The sequence below is a fragment of the Apium graveolens genome, chromosome 10 (assembly GCF_009905375.1).
Source record: "Apium graveolens cultivar Ventura chromosome 10, ASM990537v1, whole genome shotgun sequence".
Lineage (NCBI taxonomy): Eukaryota > Viridiplantae > Streptophyta > Magnoliopsida > Apiales > Apiaceae > Apium > Apium graveolens.
This window is the reverse complement of record NC_133656.1, coordinates 192,523,597-192,543,554: the sequence shown is the minus strand read 5'-3', so window position 1 is coordinate 192,543,554 and position 19,958 is coordinate 192,523,597. Positions and strand designations below refer to the sequence as shown.

Below are 19,958 nucleotides of genomic sequence, written 5' to 3'. Positions count from 1 at the left end.
CCAGTACGAAATGGAGAGACCACTATTTGATTTAACAATGATGGTGAATTAGTAAAAATATAAAGATTATTAACATTATTTAGCCAAGGTTGTCCAGTGATTCGTATCTCCATGCCTGTGCCAATCCTCCAACATGACCCTAAAGAAATCACTTGTCTCGCTTCCATGATACTTCGCCAGATAAAACTAGGACTACTCCCCAATTTTGCTTCCATAAATTCTGTGTTGGCAAAGTATTTAGCTTTATAAGTTCGGGCCACCAGAATTTCAGGATTAGTAATAAAATGCCAGCATTGTTTCCCCAACATCGAAATGTTTACATCTCGTAAGATTTTAAAACCTAACCCACCAGTATGCTTGTGACGGGACATTCTTTCCCAGGCCATCCATATGATTTTAGAGTTGTTTTTCTGTGAAGTATTCCAAAAGAACTTTGTCATTGCTTTTTCCATGTCACGAACAAGATCTAATGGGAGAATGAAGATATTCATAGCATAAGAAGGCAAGGTTTGAGCCACCATTTTAATAAGGATTTCTTTTGCTGGTTTAGATACTTTCTTTTCATTCCAGCTATGGATAATGACATTGACTTTGTCCTTCAATTAGCCAAAGATTGTAGTCTTGTTCCTACCTAACATATTTGGTAAACCCAGGTACTTTGAAGAATTATCTGCCTCAGGAATTTGAAGCACCTGGCAGAGCTCCTCCTTGTTATATGGAATAACATTTGCACTACAGAAAACAGTGGATTTACCTCTATTAACTCGCTGGCCTGAAGCTTTTTCATATATCGACAATAACTCCAACACCTTCCTCGCATCTTCTAACTCTGCCTTGCAGTAAACATAGCTATCATCTGCAAATAGCAAATGACTGATGAGCGGGGATTTCCTACAAATTTTTATCCCATGCAACAATTTTGTAGTTTCATACTGCCTAATCAACCTAGTCAGACCTTCTACACAGATAATAAAGAGGTAAGGAGATAGATGATCTCCTTGTCGTAGGCCACGACTTGGCTTAATTGAACCTCTTTCACGCTCGCCATGAATAATGGTATAGTCAACTGAGATGAGTCCACCAACTATCGAAACCCATTCGAAGAAGCATTTCTTACAGGAACTTCCATTAGATGCGATCGTACGCGTTGGATATATCTAACTTAAGAGCCATAAAACCATCTTTGCCAAATTTCTTACTTTTCAGATAATGCATGACCTCAAAGGAGATCATGATCTTGTCAGTAATTAATCTTCCTGGCAAGAAAGCACTCTGAGTGTCTGAGATCACCGAATCCAGCACACACTTGAGACGATTTGCGATTACTTTAATAATTATTTTCATCTCCACATTGCACAAAGAAATAGGTCTCAACTCTGACAGCATATACGGGTTTCTCTTTTTAGGGATAAGAACAATATTAGTAATATTAATACCTTCCATGAGAACCCCTGTCGCAAAAAATCCCTTACCATATGCAATACTGCCTTACCTACTGTATTCCAATTTTTCTGGAAAAAAGCCGGGGTCATGCCATCTGGTCCCGACATTTTATCTGGGTGCATATGAAACACATCATTTTTCACTTCCTTATCGGTCACAATGCTTAGCAGCTCGGAATTCTGTTGCTGCTATACATTTTTTGAGATATAGTTTAACACCATCTCACTATGAGTTTGCTCCTTAGTAAATAAGTGCTGAAAATACTCCCTAATTAAATCTTGCAAACCACAGTCCCATTCAACCCAAGCTCCATCTGCATTCTTGAATTTTTGAATATGATTATTGTGTTTCTTCTTTTTATAAGAAGCATTAAAATACTTAGTGTTCTTCTCCCCTACTTGTAACCAGAGTTGTTTAGATCTTTGCCTTCTGAAGATTTTCTTCTGATCGAGCACTAAGAACAGCTGTTGTCTAGTGTTCTCAAACTCTGCAACAGGCCATGCATCACGTTTACCTCGCAGCAACTTTAGCGTGGCTTTGCAATGCTTGATACGGCTATTAAAAGAACCTGTAATTTCTTTTCCCCATACATTCAAACTCTCTGCACACTTACTCAGTTTTTGAAGAATAGTACTGTCTTCCTCCTCTTCCCAACAATCTTTAATAATTTGAGAGCACATTGGTTCGGTAAGCCAAGCATTCTCAAACCGAAATGGCCTTCTCTTATTTCTTCTCAACTGTATTTCTGGACATAATAGAAGCGAGCTATGGTCTGATGGGGAGCCCTGCAAATTGTAGACTTTAGCCATATCGAAAACATTTAACCACTGCATATTTTCTAACACACGATCCAGTCTGATCTCACCCAATAATCCGTGTTTCTTTCTTTTTCCCATGTAAACTGGTGACCTATTATATCAAGGTCATGAAGATTAGCTTCGTGAAGGCATTCATTAAATCCCTCACTAAGATGATTTAGGTATGGAGGACCACCCTTCTTATCTGTTTGAGATGTAACATTGTTGAGATCTCCCATTATACACCAAGGTAGATTCACATCATAAGATAAGTTCTTTAAAAGCTCTCACGTTTTAAACCTATGTGTCCTCGCAGGCTCTCCATGGATACCTTCAAACGCCAGCTTTTTTATCCTGCCCCGTATACAGAAATATCAATGTGGGAACGAGAAAAACTTAACAGGTTCACAGCCTCTACATTTTTCCAGAATAGAGTAATTCCTCCACTTTTCCCTTGAGGCTCAATAGTAATAAAACCTTCAAACCCTAACTTACTACATAGCTTTTCCATTTTCTCATAACGACTTATAGTTTCATAAAGAAAGATAGACGACGGCTTCTCACTACAGGTTACTTCTTGAAGGAACTGAATCTTTCTAGGTGAACCCAGACCCTGGCAGTTCCAAGCTAGTGCATTCATGATGACTGGCGGGTCTGCGAAGTAGCACCCGCCAATAATCTGTTTTTTGGTTCAGTAGAATATTTCATCACTATCTCCATACTCGTGTCGTGGGCCTGATTTGTAAGTGTAACAGTATTGTGGACAGGGTCCATTATACGTCTTTTTCAGTCCAAAACATTTAACTCAGCAGTATCCGGCCCATTATTGTTTCCCTCCAAACTTAAACTTGAATTTTGTATGCATATATGACTAGGGATATTATGATTTATCTTCCCCGATATTTCAGTGATGTCACCTTCCATTTCTCCCCGAGTTGTCATGTTTCCTTGTGAACCGTATCCTGAACTGGCGCTTGTTCATTGGACCAACGCATTTTTACGGGATTGTGTATATCTGCAGTTACATTGCCTCCCCCCCCAGAACTATTCTCCTGAGAAGCACCACCACTATGAAGCCACTCTGATCCCATCGTATGGGTTTTCCTCCTTGAATCTGCATGAAGCCAGGCTCCATATGGTTTCTTGATTTCCTCCATTGGAGTATCAAAAACTCTGTCACAAAACCTTTCAGCATGACTGATCATTCCGCAAATGAAATAAAAGGTGGGAATAGCTTCATACTGGAAATTAACCTAGCACCATTCCTTTTCTGATTTCCTGAGCTTCATTCTTCATTTAATAGGGTTATCTAGTGACAAAGTTACTCGAATCCTTAGATACTCTCTCTAGACTCCGATAAAATATTGGGATCTCCATCAACATATGTACCAATGTAGTTACCAATATTAGTAGCCACTCGTTGTGACATGAATCTTGCAGACATAACGTGTAGCTGAACCCATAAATCAATCTTATTAATCTCCAGTGTTCTAGGGTTGTCTCCATCTTTTAATCATTCCATTATGAGATGAAAATGGCAAAAAGACCAAGGGCTCCCTTCCATGACTCTCCTCATATCCATTTCATGATAGAACTAGAAAAGAAACCTATTATAATCCAGTTGTTTAACATACAATCCTCTTCCCGGACGTTATAGAGATGCCATCTTGTGCTGCATGGCTTGGAAATCTATATGAGAGTCAGTAAGAAAACGTCCAACCAGACACCACCTTGTATCGATCTCGATTAATCCATCATTTGTATTTTTATAGCAGAGTCCACCATGTTCTTCCTCCTCTATTTGGACCGCTGGAAAAGCCTCCTCCATTTCTTGCATGTATGTTTGTTGTTTATCCATTGAGAAGACAAAGAGTATGACGAAGGAACAATGTAATCAAAATAATAACTTGCACCAAAATAAACGAAGAGATTATTATCTCATAGATTCTAACATGTCAGATGACAAGACTTTTCTTACTTAATTTTAATTTTGATAGAGATGAATCACATACATAACCCAATTAAAAAGAGAAAAAAGACACAAAAAAGTGAAGAAATTGGAAACTTACATCACTATGAATAGAGAAACTGATACAAAAAGGCAAATCAACACTCAATTAGATTCAAAAACCTCACAAATTAGATCAATTTAGTGGTTAAGTTCGTTTAAAAAGAATTTTTAAGGTGTTTCTATTTTGGGGGTTTAGGGTTTAATGGTTTCGGGGGAATTTGATTTGACGCAAGCGCGTTTAGATGAGGTGATTGAACAGGCTGATAAACACTTTTTAATTGAGGAAGAAGATGTGTATATGTGTGGGGAGTGGAGTCGAATATATGGGGTTTAATGGAAGAAGAAGATGAAGTCTCCGGTATTGGTTCTTATGTTATTTTCTACATAACCGCTAAAGTTTAGTTTAAGAACACATGTTAACATGTCTATTAATAGTTTAGGTTGTACATTAACATAATCCTTTATCCGTGTTGGAAACGTGAATGGGCTTACACAATATCTCTAAATCAAGAACACATGGTGTATGTTTAATATTATTTCGATAATAAAAATCACACTCAACACACTTTATATATATATTATATAAATAAAGCACACAACATATTTTCTCTAACATGATTCAGCCTTTTTTATCTCTCTCTGGAGCTACAGCTCTTTTCTTTTACTCTTACAATTCACTTGAATATATTGTACTATACAGTGGGTGCCTTATTTATAGGCTTGGAAGTAATGTCCTCACTGCATATGTAATTTACATGGTGATTTAAGATCTTACATCACTATAAGCTCTACATATTTATGTAGCCACCTTTTTTTAGGACTCTTTCTTTGACATTCAGCAGCTGTGTATTACTCCTTCTTACCATCTCCATGTAAACATGCACACTTCCATATTGATTCCATAAATACATGTAGTTGGTTTATTTAATAGTCTTACCAGCCACCTTTAGCCTACCATATTTTGAGGATGACTTTGTAAATAATATATGTGTTCATTTTTCACCCAAGTATTTATTTAACATCTACTAGAATGTTACCGGATAACTCTGCTGTTAATATTTATTAGGGTAGTGGAGAGTTTGAGTTCTAACACTCCCCCTCAAACTCGACTCTGCATTCCGAGCTTTGTTATCATATTCTGAAATATATCTGGCTTTAATGGCTTCGTAAATATATATGCTAAATTTTCATATGTCCAGCAATGCACTAACTCCACGATTTTATCATTCACTTGGTCACGAAGAAAATGATATTTAATATTGATGTGCTTGCTGCGACTGTGTGACACTGGATTTTTCGTGAGAGAAATAGCAGATTTATTATCCACATAAACTTGAACTGGACCTTCCTCCACGAGATTTAACTCGCCCAATATGTAGCCTAACCACATAGCCTGACATGTGCATGCTGCTGCTGTGATGTATTCTGCCTCATATATTGAGAGAACAACTATTTGTTGCTTCTTTGAAGACCATGAAAATATCCCTGAACCGATATGAAAAGCATATCCTGAAGTGCTTTTCCCGTCATCCAAGTCACCACCATAATCACTATCTGAATAACCAACTAATTTTGAATTTTGAGAATGCGTGTAAAATAAACTATGACCCAGCGTACCTTTGATGTACCTCAAAATTCTTTTAGCTGCCATGAAATGATCTTGCTTCGGCTTCTCTATGTACCTAGTAACCATTCCAACCACAAACATAATATGGACGAGTAAAAGTTAGGTACCTCGAACTTCCAACCAAACTTTTGAACAACATCGGATTTACCGACTCCCTTGTTGAATCAACTCCGAGCTTTATGCTCGATTTTGCTGGCGTGCTTACTGGCTTGCATTCCTCCATTCTAAACTTCTTTATAATTTGCTCCGCATATTTTTTCTGAGACATAAAAATCCCATCTTTGTTTTGCTTCACCTCGACTCCAAGAAAGTATGACATTTGACCAAAATCTATCATCTCAAATTCGTTAATCATAACTTTCTTAAAACCATCAAACATACCAGGGTTGTTTCCTGTAAAGATCATGTCATCCACGTACAAGCACACGATCATAATATCTCCCTTGTGTTCAAGAAACCATTTCTATGAAAATATTCGTATGGACTCTTTATGAAACCATTTCTCTGATAATATTCGTCAACCCTTGTGATCCATGCTCGTGGAGCTTGCTTCAAACCATATAATGCTTTCTTCAGTCGATAGACTTTATCTTCCTTGCCTTTCTGAACATATCCGGGAGGCTGCTCAATATAGACTTCTTCTTCAAGATAACCATTCAGATTTGCTGACTTGACATCCAACTGAAATATCTTCCACTGGTTCTGAGCAGCAATTTCTGTAAGAAGTCGTATGGTATCAACTCTTGCAACTGGAGCGAATACCTCGTCATAGTCAATGCCATATCTCTGCTTGTAGCCTTTAGCCACCAACCTCGCCTTGTATTTCTCCACTTCTCCATCTTGATTCATCTTGGTTTTATAGATCCACTTGATACCAATTACTTTGTGTCCTTCTGAAAGATCTGTGAGATCCCATGTATCATTTGTCTTGATTGCACCAATTTCTTCATCCATGCCTTTGTTCTATTTTCTTTCTTCAGAAGCTTCTTCAAATGTAGCTTGATCACATGCAACCATTAAGCAAAATAAAGAATAATCAAAGTTTTCAATTGGACTTGTTTCAGCATAAACATCATCCAAATTTCGTATCTTTCTTGGCGCTCCTCCTGAATTGCTGCTTCCTCCCGTTGATGGTGTTGATGCAGGAGTTTGTTGAGTCAGACTTTGTGGAGGAGTTAGATCATCATCTCCGTCATCTTTAATGTTGAAGTCATCACCTTCGTTATCATCATCGTTAAAGAATAAACCGGAAACTTTTCTTTCTTCCTCGCTCCATCTCCAGTAATCTGATTCATCGAACTCAACATCTTGAGAAATGATTAAATTCTTCGTTAGGGGATTATAGAGTCTGTATGCCTTGCTTCTTTTGTCATATCCGGTGAAGACGCATTTCTCTCCTTTATCATTCAGCTTCTTCCTTTTCTGATCGGGAACGTGGGAATATGCAATACACCCGAAAATTTTTAGATGTCCAACTAATGGTTTGCTTCCACTCCATGCTTCATTTGGAGTTTTATTTCTGACACTATTTATTGGACAGCGATTTAGCAATAAACTGCACACAAAACTGCTTCGGCCCAAAAAGTTCTTGGCAAGTGCTTTGCTTTCACCATGATTCTTGCCATGTCAAGAATTGTGCGGTTCTTCCTTTCTGCAACACCAGTTTGTTGAGGAGTATATGCCATTGTCAACTGATGATTTATACCATGTGTTCGACAGAAACTCCTGAACAAATTTGAAGTATACTCGCCTCCTCTGTCTGATCTGAGTGTCTTCAAATAATGTCCACTTTATTTTTCCGCTAGTGCTTTGAACTCCTTGAACTTGTCAAGAGCCTCCGATTTTCCTTTGATGATATACACCCAACATTTCCTGCTAAAATCATCAATAAATGTTAGGTAATAAAACCTATTACCTCTAAGTGATGGGATATTAAATGGACCAGCTATATTTGTGTGAACTATCTCCAATGGCCTTCTGGCTCTCCCTGATTTTCCAACGGGAAAACTTTGTCTATGTTGATTTCCCTTGACATATGCTTCACACAAATTTTCTGGTTCATTAATTTCTGGCAAGTCGTCAACCATCTTTCTCATTAACAATAATTTCAGGCCAGAAAATCCAAGATGACCAAATCTTAAATGCCATAACCACAAGTCATTTCTAGTTACTGATTTCACGCACTTCTGCACTTTCGTCTGCATATCAAGTGTGAACAGGTGATTCTTTGACATCTCCACATCTGTAATTAATTCTCGAACCTGTTTTCTGATGATGAGAGAATTATCCTGCATCTGAATATATTACCCTTTCTCCACAAGTTGGCCAAGACTGATGATATTATTTTTCAAAGCAGGTATATAATTAAAATCATTTATATACTTTTTCTAATCATTCTTTGACACAATTGTAATTGTACCTTTTCCTTTGACCGAAATTTTTGACGAGTCACCAAAAGTAACTTCTCCGCTGATGGTCTCGTCTATCTCTGTAAATAAATCTTTATGGCCAGTCATATGATTGCTGGCTCTTGAGTCAAGATACCAAACATTCTTCTTGTTCTCCTCATCTCCTTTATAAGTGAGGAACATAGCAGTGCCAACGTCTTTATCTTCTTTTGCTGCAGCAAAGTGAATCCTTTCTTCCACCTTTGGTGCTCTACACTCATAACTGAAGTGACCAAATTTATTACAATTGTAACATTGAAATTGATATTTATCACCTCGTTGAAATCCACCTCTTCCTCGAACTCTAAAATTCTGACCATGACCAGATAGTTGATAACCTTCAAAATTTTGGCCTCTGTTGAAAAATTGCCTTCCACATCCTCGTCCATCTCGGTAGCCACCTCTAAAGCCACCTCTGCAACGTATAGAACCGCTACTGCCAGAACTGTCGCCAATGGATACTTTACTTTGCAATGCCTTTTCCAAATGGATTGCATCATCATACTGGTTCATCCGCTACTCGTGAGCATGAAGTGAACCTACGAGCTCATCAATGGAAATTAAAATCCTTTGACTCCTTAATAAAAGTAACAACGTAATCAAATTTCCTTTTTAATTAACGGAGTAATTTTTCCATCACCCGAACATCGTCGAGACTTTCACCATTTCTTTTCATCTCATTTGTCACCGTTTTCAAACGTGAAAGCCGATTTATGGGTCGAAAAGTGGATCACGGGTGCCCATCTTTGAAACATAAATTTGTCTTTCATGTCCCTCATAAATTGTGATAAATGATGGGGGTGGTAGGGATCGAACCTGAGTCCTCTGCCAGCCTGAACCCTGATACCATGTCAAGGAACCATTTACTCTAAAACCTCAAGGTGTAGGAGAATGACCCTTTTCAGGATCTTATATTATTTTAACAATAACATCAGTTTTTTATTAAAAATTATTAAAAGGCCTTTGTCTAGTATATATTTAAATTAATAAGAATATCATATTATGTCAATATTTAAAAGATAAAAGTGCATAAAAAAATTAAACAGAGAAATACATGTCAATTTCTCATAATAAAACGACGTAATATGTACTTTTTAACATCAATTTTAAACCAATATTAAAGGGGTACCCTTTAACATCACCCACAAAGACATCTGTTCCAAAATTGCCAAACATCATTTTATAATTGATGTCTATTAGTGTTTATCTAGTAGTATTAATTCATAGTTACATCCCTGGTTTCCAACAAGTTTGGGACTCATTTATATCTGAATTCATCCATGTTAGGTAATGAATTACACAATGAGAGAGGGGGCGGGTGAATGTGTTTTTGTGTTTTTATGTTTTTCTTGAATCTTTTATAGTTGTGAACAAAGTAGATAAAATCTTGTAGTAATATATGTTAAGACTGAATTTAAACATGCAACAATGAATAACACAAATATTTCAAAACTCACTTAATTTTTATTAAAATTAAGAATGTTTTGCTAAAAAAATTTAGGCTCTTTGTTGATAAAGAGTTTAGCTTCAATCTTGAGAGAATACTAGAATTTCCTGATCTCAAATTGTTATAACCAACAAAGGACTAGTGTTAACTTTATGTTAGGTCACACACACACACTGTAGAGGGGGTGAATACAGTGTATAGTACACTCAAATCGAACTTTAAGAACTTATGTAACAGAAAACAAACTTTATTGAAATAATAAACTCTGTTACAGTAAGGAACTGTTACCTCTCAGTGATGAACAAATATCACGAGAGCTACTAGGGTTACAATGAATAATATTCTCTAATGATGATAACACTTTTAGTGTAAACCCTATATCTGTGTTTATATACTACACAGTTACAAGATAATCGCTAACTGATATGGAATATAATTCTGCTTCCTAAAATATATCAATCAGATATCTTTTCTTCCAAGTATTCCATTCTTTACGGAATTCCTTCTTCATGCATATCTCTTCTTATGTTTATCTTGATCTTCTTTCCTTTAATCAGCTACTGTCCTTATCTGATTGTCCTTCAGCACTTAAGTTCTGATATCTATCTTCTGATGATTATCTCCTGATAATATACGTACTGATATCCTTAAGTCCTGACTTCCAGTATAAGTACTGATCAACAGTTAAGTACTGATTTATCCTGTTCAAATAAGATCTGAAAGCTAAACATAAAACATATTAGCCATGACATTATCAAATATATCTAACAATCTCCCCCAACTTGTAAATTAACATAATATACAAGTTTAACAGATATTTGATGATGTCAAAAACATTAAGTACAAATGCATGAGAATTAGACTAGATAACTACAACTTACAGTCCTTAAAGCTTTTACCAATTCCAACTTCTGATAACAACTTCAGTCTGTATAAATATCAGTATTTAAGCAGTTGTAGATCTTTGACTTGGCTTCATCATTTTCTGATCTCTCTGATGTCAGGAGTTGTTCTGAGATAGTTCTTCAACAAACATTTCTCAGCATATCTTAGTTCATCAATCATTCTCCTTTTAACATCTTTAAGCTCTGCAGTATCTTCACCAGTTTGAAAGATTGCAGCTCTGAGATCATTGATCTTTGCTTTTCTCAACTCCTGATCTAGTCTTATGACATAAGCTTTGTCAGACTCCAGATTGAATTCAAGTCCCTTAATACCAAGATATGTTCTGATCTGTGTAGTATTAGGCTTCATATCAATAATATCACCATTGTGATCTCTGTACTTTGGAACATATATGCTGTCAGACTTAACAGAATAAAGCCTTTTCTGTCTCTGAATCTGTTCTTTAAAGTAGTTTGCAGCAGTCTCTGTTATTCTGTCATCCACTTGAAGTAAGAAAAGTACATGCTCCAATTCTTTAAAATACTTCAATGGAATGGCATTTTGTCTTATATGATAAACCCTACCATCTGTCATGAAATACAACATGATGTATTCTTTCAAGTAGGTATGGTAAACCATCTGTACAGATTCCAGTTGATTCAATCTCTCAGGAGTTGCTCCAATACCTGGTTCACTCAAGGAAGTTGGATCATTGGTAGTGTTGTGTACTCTTCTTTCATCAACACTTCCCAATCCAGTTTTATCTCTAGCTTCCTTTCCAGTAACTACTCTTGCTTCAAAACCACTTGCAGTAGTCTTCAAAGATTGAGTCTGTTTTGCTTTAGTGAATCCTGGTAGGAGTGTCTTTGATCTATTTTCTGATATCAAGTTAACTTGAGCTCTGTCAGAGGTTACTTGCTTCTTCTGAATATCAGAACTTACAATTTCTTGACTCTGAACAACTTGAGCCATGTCAGAGGTTGTTTTAAGAACTTTTCTTGAAGTCAGAGCAAGATCATCCTTTTCATCAGTAATTTCTTCTTTCTCAAGAGGTACATAAACCTTGATAGGTTCACCAACCTTTTCTTTACCCTTGGATCTTGGATCTATCTGTGGTTGTGATCTAGCCAACGTTGCTTCAGTATGTGTCCTTTCTTTGATCACAATGCCTTTGAGTTTTGAAAGTGATTTTTTACCATAAGCTTCAGATTTAGATGTGACTTTCTCTGATTTAAGTCTAGCTTCTTCTTCCTTTAAACTTTCCAAGTCCATTCCTGGATTTTCTTGAAGAAATAACTATCTTGACATTTCCTCATCAAGATCTAGAAGTTCATCAGAACTTATCCTTTTACCAGTAGCAGAACTTATTCTTTTCCCAGTATCAGAACTTGTCCTGTGACTAGCTTGTCTTGATGTAAACCTTCTACCTTGACTATGACCGCTACCCATTCCAGAGTATCCTTGATCATCATTTCCATCATCCTTTCCTTGCAGTGTCTTGTTAGTGTTGCATTTGGACTTAATTACCTTCTCCCCCTTTTTGGCATCAGCAGGTAGTAAAAGAGAGATAAGTAATTCCACCGAGGATTGGATTTCAGTAAGTTGCGATTGCTGAGAAACTTGATTTGTCAGAATGTCATCAATCTGAGCTTGTTGTTTCTCTTGAGTTTTCTCAATATAAGCAATCCTATCAATGGTAGGTTGAAAGAACTTTTTCTTATCAATTTTCCAAACTTGTTCTTGTTTGATAAAGTTCTCCTGAATCTTGTGTAGCTCTGTATGAGTAGTTGAATGAAGACCTTGTAGATGTTTAATACTCAATGCAGTGACTCTAAGCTGGGTTTTTAAATCATCAGAATTTAACATTTCATCAGCTTTAGTCAAGTGCTCAGCAAGATGTATTGCAGTTGGAACACATAAAACTGAGTTCCATTCCTTAGTCCACTCCTGACCTGCAGGAGTTTCACTCCAAGGTACTGGTGCATCCCCGATAACAAACTCCTTTACCAGTTCAGACTTAGGAAGAGGCTGTTGAGGAGTATGTCCTGAAGGACCTGCTTCATCAGCATCTACAGTTGGAGCAACATCACCAGTATCTCCAGCATTTGCAGCATCAGAACTTAAAGAATCAGTATCTTCTGATAAGACAACAGTGTGAGTAGCAATGGAGGCTTCAGCATCCTCTAATTGCTGATCTGATACTAAGTTCTGATCAACAGCCATATCCTGATGCTCACCTAAAGTCTGATCATCAGCATCTTGATGCAGAGAAGGTGTTGTTGATAACTCTGGAGTTTGAACAGCATCAGTAACAGGTGTTGTGGAAGGATTATTTGCTGTTGGAGCTTCTAAGAGAAATACTTCAGACACAACCAAGTGTTGAACATCAATATCAGCACTTGTGCCTGGATCAACAAGAGACACAGATGGTGAGTTAGCCTTGTCAGATACAGCTTCCTGAGATGGAGTTGATGGAGAGGAAGTGACTGGAGCAAATTCCTTGTCTTGTAAGATCAGAGATTCCTGATCCCCTTCCCTAGCTGCTTCCTCTTTATCATCTGAAACTGGCCTTTGTGCCCTCTGTTTCTTGTACTTCCTTGGTGATTTGGATTCCTTGGGAGTTTCAGGAACTGTCATTCGTCTAAGCCTCTTGAGAAGCCTAGAACCCCCAATTTCAGAATCCTTCTGAGAAATCTCTTTCTCAGCTTCAGAAACAATAGGTTCTCTAGAAGAAACCTGTTCCTCAGAATCAGATTCATCTCTCAATGCAATCCTCCTTCTCTTTTGAGATGTTTGAGGAACATTCTTTATCCTCTTTGGCTTGGAAGATGAAGGTTGAGCAGTCTGTGAAGTGGAGAGATAGGATTTGAGATATGTTCTGAGGGTAGGTTGAGTAGAATGAGAGGTAGGTACTGAGGTCGATGGATTTTGGGTGTTTGGAGTTGGTTGGACATCAGAGTAAACAGATCTATAAGTATCTGGAGCAGCATTTACCAGGATCTGTTTTATAGACTTAGGAATCTGTAATGGTCTAACCACTTTTTTTCTTAGTATCAGCATTTACCAGGTCATTAAAGTATCGTTTTGTAACCTTAAAAGGTGGGGTTTGAGTGCTGACTAAATGAGGTTCATCAGTACAGTAAGTGTAAATAAGTTGACAGAATCTAGCAAAATAAACAACATCTCGATCCTCTGTCATCCTATCCCCAATAAAACCAATTATTCCAGTTGCAAAATCAAAATGAGTTTGATGAATAATAGCATACCCTATGTGCTGACTAAGAATTGGGATAGCATCAAAATTTGAACATTTGTTCCCAAAAGCTTTGGTGATGCAATCAAAGAAGAAACTCCATTCTCTTCTGATATTAGCCCGTTTCAACTGTCCAAGTTTCGTCAGACTCTTTTCATATCCCAATTCAGCCATTAACTCCCGAAGGGCTGAGTCGTCTGGAATTGAGAAAGTACAATCTTCTGGAAGATGTCAAGCCCTGCGTACTGTACCAGGAGTGACTACAAAGGATGAATCACCCACTTGGAAGATAATACTAGGAGTTCCACGTTGACCACCATCATCAAAAAGTCCAGTCCTCCAAAACCTCAGAACTTGTTGGCTTGAAAAGAATTCAGGCTGTGTTAATGCATACCCAACCTCACTATGTGCAAGAAGATCTTGCACAAAGTGCAATTCAGATGGAGCTTCAGTGTGATCAAGAACTGCAGCATAGTTGTTGGGGACAAACTTAGCTCCATCAATGATTAAATCCTTTGGTTCCATGTGAAAAAAAATGAGATTCAAGTATGCCTGTTAGGTGTTTGAGATAATGTCTGTATGAAAAACCAACGTGAGAAATAAAGAGAAAGAGAGTAAAAGTAAGGAGAGAGATAAAATATGAAGAAAATAAAATATTAAAGAAATCTTCTCTCTGTTGTACTTATACTCTGAACAAAAATGTTACCGTTGGACACCTGTCAGACATGCAGTAATAACGGACAGTTACTGGGCTCGAGAAAACAGGAATCATTACTTACCCATTTGCCTAGTTTAAAAAAAAACCGTTCCATTTATCAAGAGAAACAGTTTTAATTCAAAATTTAAACCGTTATCACTGATTGAATTATTTTTCACTGCATCATTGATATTCTGAAAATACATCACATGAAAATGACCAAGATAAATTAGATAAGTAAGTGCTGAAAATGAATCAGAACTTAATATAAAACAAAATTTATATGGTCATCAGAATATCAATCAGGATTTATCAACACAAGATAAAATAACTCAGAGACAAAATCTTGAAGTAAAAACAACTTTCATTAATATATCAAGACAATAAATTTATGAAATGGAAATTACATCAATACTTATACAAGATTTTCCCTAAGCTTCTAAACCTAACGTCAACAGTCTTAGTCCTAGCTAAGAAGCCTGACAAAGCTGATGATGAAGAAAAACAGGAAGAAGACGAGATTAAGTCATCTTCTTCTTCCTACTCTCGATAAACAGAATGGCGAGTCGGATGATTCGCTCTTGCTGGCGGAGAGCTTCCAGCCTTTCCTCCTCCAATCGCTCCAGATGGCGATGGTAGTCCATATAGAAGTACAGAAGGTGTGTCAGTACCTCCTATGGGACAGAGTCCCATATCTCCTCAGGAATGGCTGTGACATGCCATTCCTGCTGCCATCCGGCACAGCTTAGCTCCATATTGAAGTTTTGGTAGTTCAAAAACATGTTGTATCTGACCATTGTGTTTTTGAAAGAAGAATTATGAAGATAAGTGTGTAAGAAGAATTTGATGGAAAGATTGATGTGAAGTGGCTGCTTATATAGGCAAGAGAATGCCAGGAGACGCAAAGAAATTGAATCCTGACAAATAGAATTAATTCTACCTCGTCTCCCTAGACTTTGAAAAAGAATAACATTCATTGGAAAGAGGAATCATGGTTTACACACAAGAAACAAGAAACAGTGGACTGTTTAAGTACGAATACCATTAATCCTAATCATAGTGACTATTAATCTTCCACTTCAACATATTATAGTTCGAACTGAGACTGTTATCAAATTTTATTCACAGATAAGCCAAGTAAAGGATTAGACTGAGAAATCAGAACTTAGACCTATACCAGAACTTAACAGTCATCAGAACATAATTTCTTAACTCGAAAAAGGAATGCCCATCTTAGTAAATCCTCATACAAGTTCTGAGTTATAGACTTCAGAACTTAATCATCAGAACGTGTAACTAGAACTTGTCCTCAGAATTTGTGCAAAAATGACACAATGACTGTTTATCTAAAATAACATAGACCACCACAGAAATTTTCATCATTCAGATGGAGTGATTAGTGTGTGCATTAAGATAAATAACAGACAAAGAGTAAAGTCTGATTCACTTCAGTACATCTTAGAAATAAGGCATAACTAAAATTTTGCTAAAGAGCTGTCATTGTCCTGAAACCTACTGATGAATGAGTTCATGCTAGAGTCCACCTCAACTGTTTTGTGCTAATTTTATGCATCTTTTGAAATTCTATTTTACAGTGGCTTCTCATTATAAGTGAGTCACGACTGTTTATCAGAATTTATGCTATTATCAGAGTATTTCTCCAATAATCATAGAGTGTGAAAAGTTAACAAGAAAATATTTTGCTTTTCTAATGCATATCTACTTAATACCAGCAATGCACTTGGGTCTTCCCTTCCACAGTTTTACTCTAGATCTCAAAGGAGTACCTGATTTTATTCTTTGATCTTTTTGCTTTTTCTTTTGATAAGTGAGGTTTATCAGCACTTAGTACATTCAGCAGTTTTACTAGTATCAGAACTTAACAGATGAGTAGCATTATTCTAATTTGTGACTTAGTAATAAGATATACAAAGTAAACTTAACTAAGCTCAATTATCAGAATTTGCTAGTGTCATAGGGTTTCCACTGAAATAATTACTTCTTACATGGAATCATTTGTTTATTGAAGACTACTAGGTCAGTATCTAGCACAGTTATCCTCATAGGATAGAATAGGTACTTGAACAGACATATCACTTATCAGAGTTTAGAACCATATATCAGACAACAGTCAGTACTTAAAGACATTTATCAATTAAACATAGAATACATAATGAGATTAATTCTGTAAATACTGAGCATAAAGTCTGATAACACAGAACAAGACTAAGCAGATTTAGAGAAAGAACCTGAAACCATTCCAAGTTCATTTACCAATCTTGTAAAAGTAGCTTCACACAGTGGTTTTGTGAAGATATCTGCTAGTTGTTGATCTGTGGGAACAAAATGCAATTCCACTGTACCTTCATCCACATGTTCCCTGATGAAGTGGTACCTGATGCTGATGTGCTTTGTCATTGAGTGTTGAACTGGATTACCTGTCATAGCAATAGCACTTTGATTATCACAGTAAATAGGGATTTTGAAATATGTTAACCCATAATCCAGTAACTGATTCTTCATCCAAAGAATCTGTGCACAACAGCTTCCTGCAGCAATATACTCTGCTTCTGCAGTTGATGTGGAAATTGACTTTTATTTCTTGTTGTACCAAGAAACCAATCTGCCTCCAAGAAATTGGCAGCTTCCACTTGTGCTTTTCCTGTCAATTTTGCAACCTGCAAAATCTGCATCTGAGTAACCTATTAGTTTAAAATCTGATTCTCTAGGATACCATAATCCCAGAGCAGCTGTTCCTTTAAGATACTTAAAGATTCTTTTTACAGCTGTTAAGTGAGGTTCTCTTGGATCTGCTTGAAATCTTGCACAAAGACATGTAGCATACATGATATCAGGTCTACTAGCAGTTAGATAGAGTAGAGAGCCAATCATACCTCTGTAGTCAGTAATATCTACTGATTTACCGGTATCCTTATCCAGTTTTGTCGCAGTGGCCATTGGAGTGGATGCACTTGAACAATCTTGCATTCCAAATTTCTTCAGCAAGTTTCTGGTGTACTTGGTTTGACAAATAAAAGTGCCTTCCTCATTCTGCTTGACTTGAAGGCCCAGAAAATAGCTAAGTTCCCCCATCATACTCATCTGATATCTTGACTGCATTAGTTTGGCAAACTTTTTGCAAAGTTTGTCATTTGTAGATCCAAAAATGATATCATCAACATAAATCTGGACCAGAAGTAAGTCCTTTCCATGGTTGAGGTAGAACAGTGTTTTGTCTATTGTCCCTCTGTTGAATCCACTTTCCAGAAGAAACTGAGCTAAAGTCTCATACCATGCTCTAGGAGCTTGCTTAAGTCCATAAAGTGCTTTATCAAGCCTGTAGACATAATCTGGATGTTTGGTATCTACAAAACCTGGAGGTTGTTCAACATATACCTCCTCCTCCAATTCTCCATTGAGAAAAGCACTTTTCACATCCATTTGAAAGACAGTAAACTTTTTGTGAGCAGCATAAGCCAAGAATATCCTTATGGCTTCTAACCTAGCAACTGGTGCAAATGTTTCATTATAATCAATTCCTTCCTGTTGAGAATATCGTTTTGCAACCAGCCTTGCCTTATTCCTTGTAATTATGCCATCACTGTTAGTTTTGTTTCTGAATACCCACTTTGTACCAACAACAGATCTATTCTTTGGTCTTGGCACTAGGGTCCAGACTTTGTTTCTTTCAAATTCATTCAACTCTTCCTGCATTGCTTGCACCCAATCAGCATCTTGAAGAGCTTCTTCCACTTTCTTTGGCTCAGTCTGAGAGAGAAAAGAATTGTAAAGACATTCATTTGAAGTACCTGTTCTAGTTCTGACACCTGCATCAGGATTTCCAATTATCAAATCAGGTGTATGTGATTTTATCCACTTCCTTGCAGATGGAAGGTTTTCTCTAGAACTGGATGCTCCCCCATGATCCATGCTATCTTCATTAGCATTTTCTGATGCTCCCCCTGAAACTATGCTCTCTGAATTGGATTCTTCAGTATTTAGATTTTCAGCACTATCAGAACTTTGCTTATCAGAACTTGACGAATCAGAACTTGAAGAGCCAGATGCATGTTCTGATGTTTCTTGAGATGTGGTAGGATCTTGAGTATGCTCCTCCTGCATAGGTGCATCTTCCTTTGACGTAGTCTCCACAGTTTCAATAACATCAGAGTTTATTCCATCAGAGTTTACAGTATCAGGACTTAGACTGTCAGGATTTTCTGTATCAGAATTTAAGTCTTCATTTTTAAATCTCAGCTGATCATGGTCAATGAAATCTTCAAGCCCAGTAATCTTTTTGTCATCAAAAGAGACATTGATAGATTCCATGACCACTTTTGTTATCAAATTATAGACTCTGAAGGCTTTTGTGGAAAGTGGATATCCAACAAAGATTCCTTCATCAGCTTTTAGATCAAACTTTGATAGCTATTCAGGATGAGTCTTGAGAACAAAACACTTGCATCCAAATACATGAAAATATTTCAGATTTGGCTTCTTTTTCTTCACCATCTCATATGGTGTTTTTCCATGCTTGTTAATGAGTGTTGCATTTTGAGTAAAACAAGCAGTCTGCACAGCTTCAGCCCATAAATAGGTTGGAAGCTTTGCTTCTTCAAGCATTGTACGTGCAGCTTCAATGAGAGTTCTATTCTTCCTTTCAACAACCCCATTTTGCTGTGGAGTTCTAGGAGCAGAAAATTCCTGCTTTATTCCATGGCTTTTGCAGAACTCTTTCATTATCAAATTCTTGAACTCAGTGCCATTATCACTCCTTAAAACTTTCACAGAATCTTTGACCATTTTATCCAGATGTTTGATATGATCAATCAAGGTTGATGCAGTTTCACTTTTTGTATGCAAGAAATACACCCATGTGTATCTGGTGAACTCATCCAATATGACCAACGCATACTTCTTCTTTGCAATAGACATGACATTTACTGGACCAAATAGATCAACATGTATTAGATGATAAGGCTCAAGAATTGATGATTCAGTCTTGCTCTTGAATAAAGATTTTCTTTGTTTGGCTTTCTGACATGAATCACAAAGACCATCAGGAGCAAATACTGTGTTTGGCAATCCCTCACAAGATCTTTCTTGACCAGTTCATTTATATTGTTGAAATTTAAATGAGAGAGTTTCTTATGCCAATTCCAGCTTTCTTCAATTGATGCTCTACTCATCAGACAGATTGCAGAACCATCAGTACTTGTTGAAAGCTTAGCTTCATAAATGTTCTTCAAAGAAATCAACATGATAACCTCTGTCACAGATTTGACTTATACTCAGTAGGTTGTGTTTAAGTCCTAAGACTAGAGCTACTTGTTTAATTATGACACTTCCAA

At 36.9% G+C, this 19,958-nt stretch overlaps 1 protein-coding gene across 1 annotated transcript; it reads right to left on the bottom strand.

Annotated features, from left to right (window-relative positions):
* Positions 1-602: 602 nt before the first annotated feature.
* Positions 603-2,479, bottom strand: LOC141691513 (uncharacterized). Its single transcript, XM_074496247.1, has 4 exons — positions 2,309-2,479; positions 1,746-2,228; positions 1,437-1,631; positions 603-1,157 (listed from the first exon to the last, which is right to left on the bottom strand). Exons 1-4 carry the CDS (start codon positions 2,477-2,479, stop codon positions 603-605), a joined length of 1,404 nt encoding a protein of 467 aa, XP_074352348.1.
* Between the last annotated feature and the right edge of the window lie 17,479 nt (positions 2,480-19,958).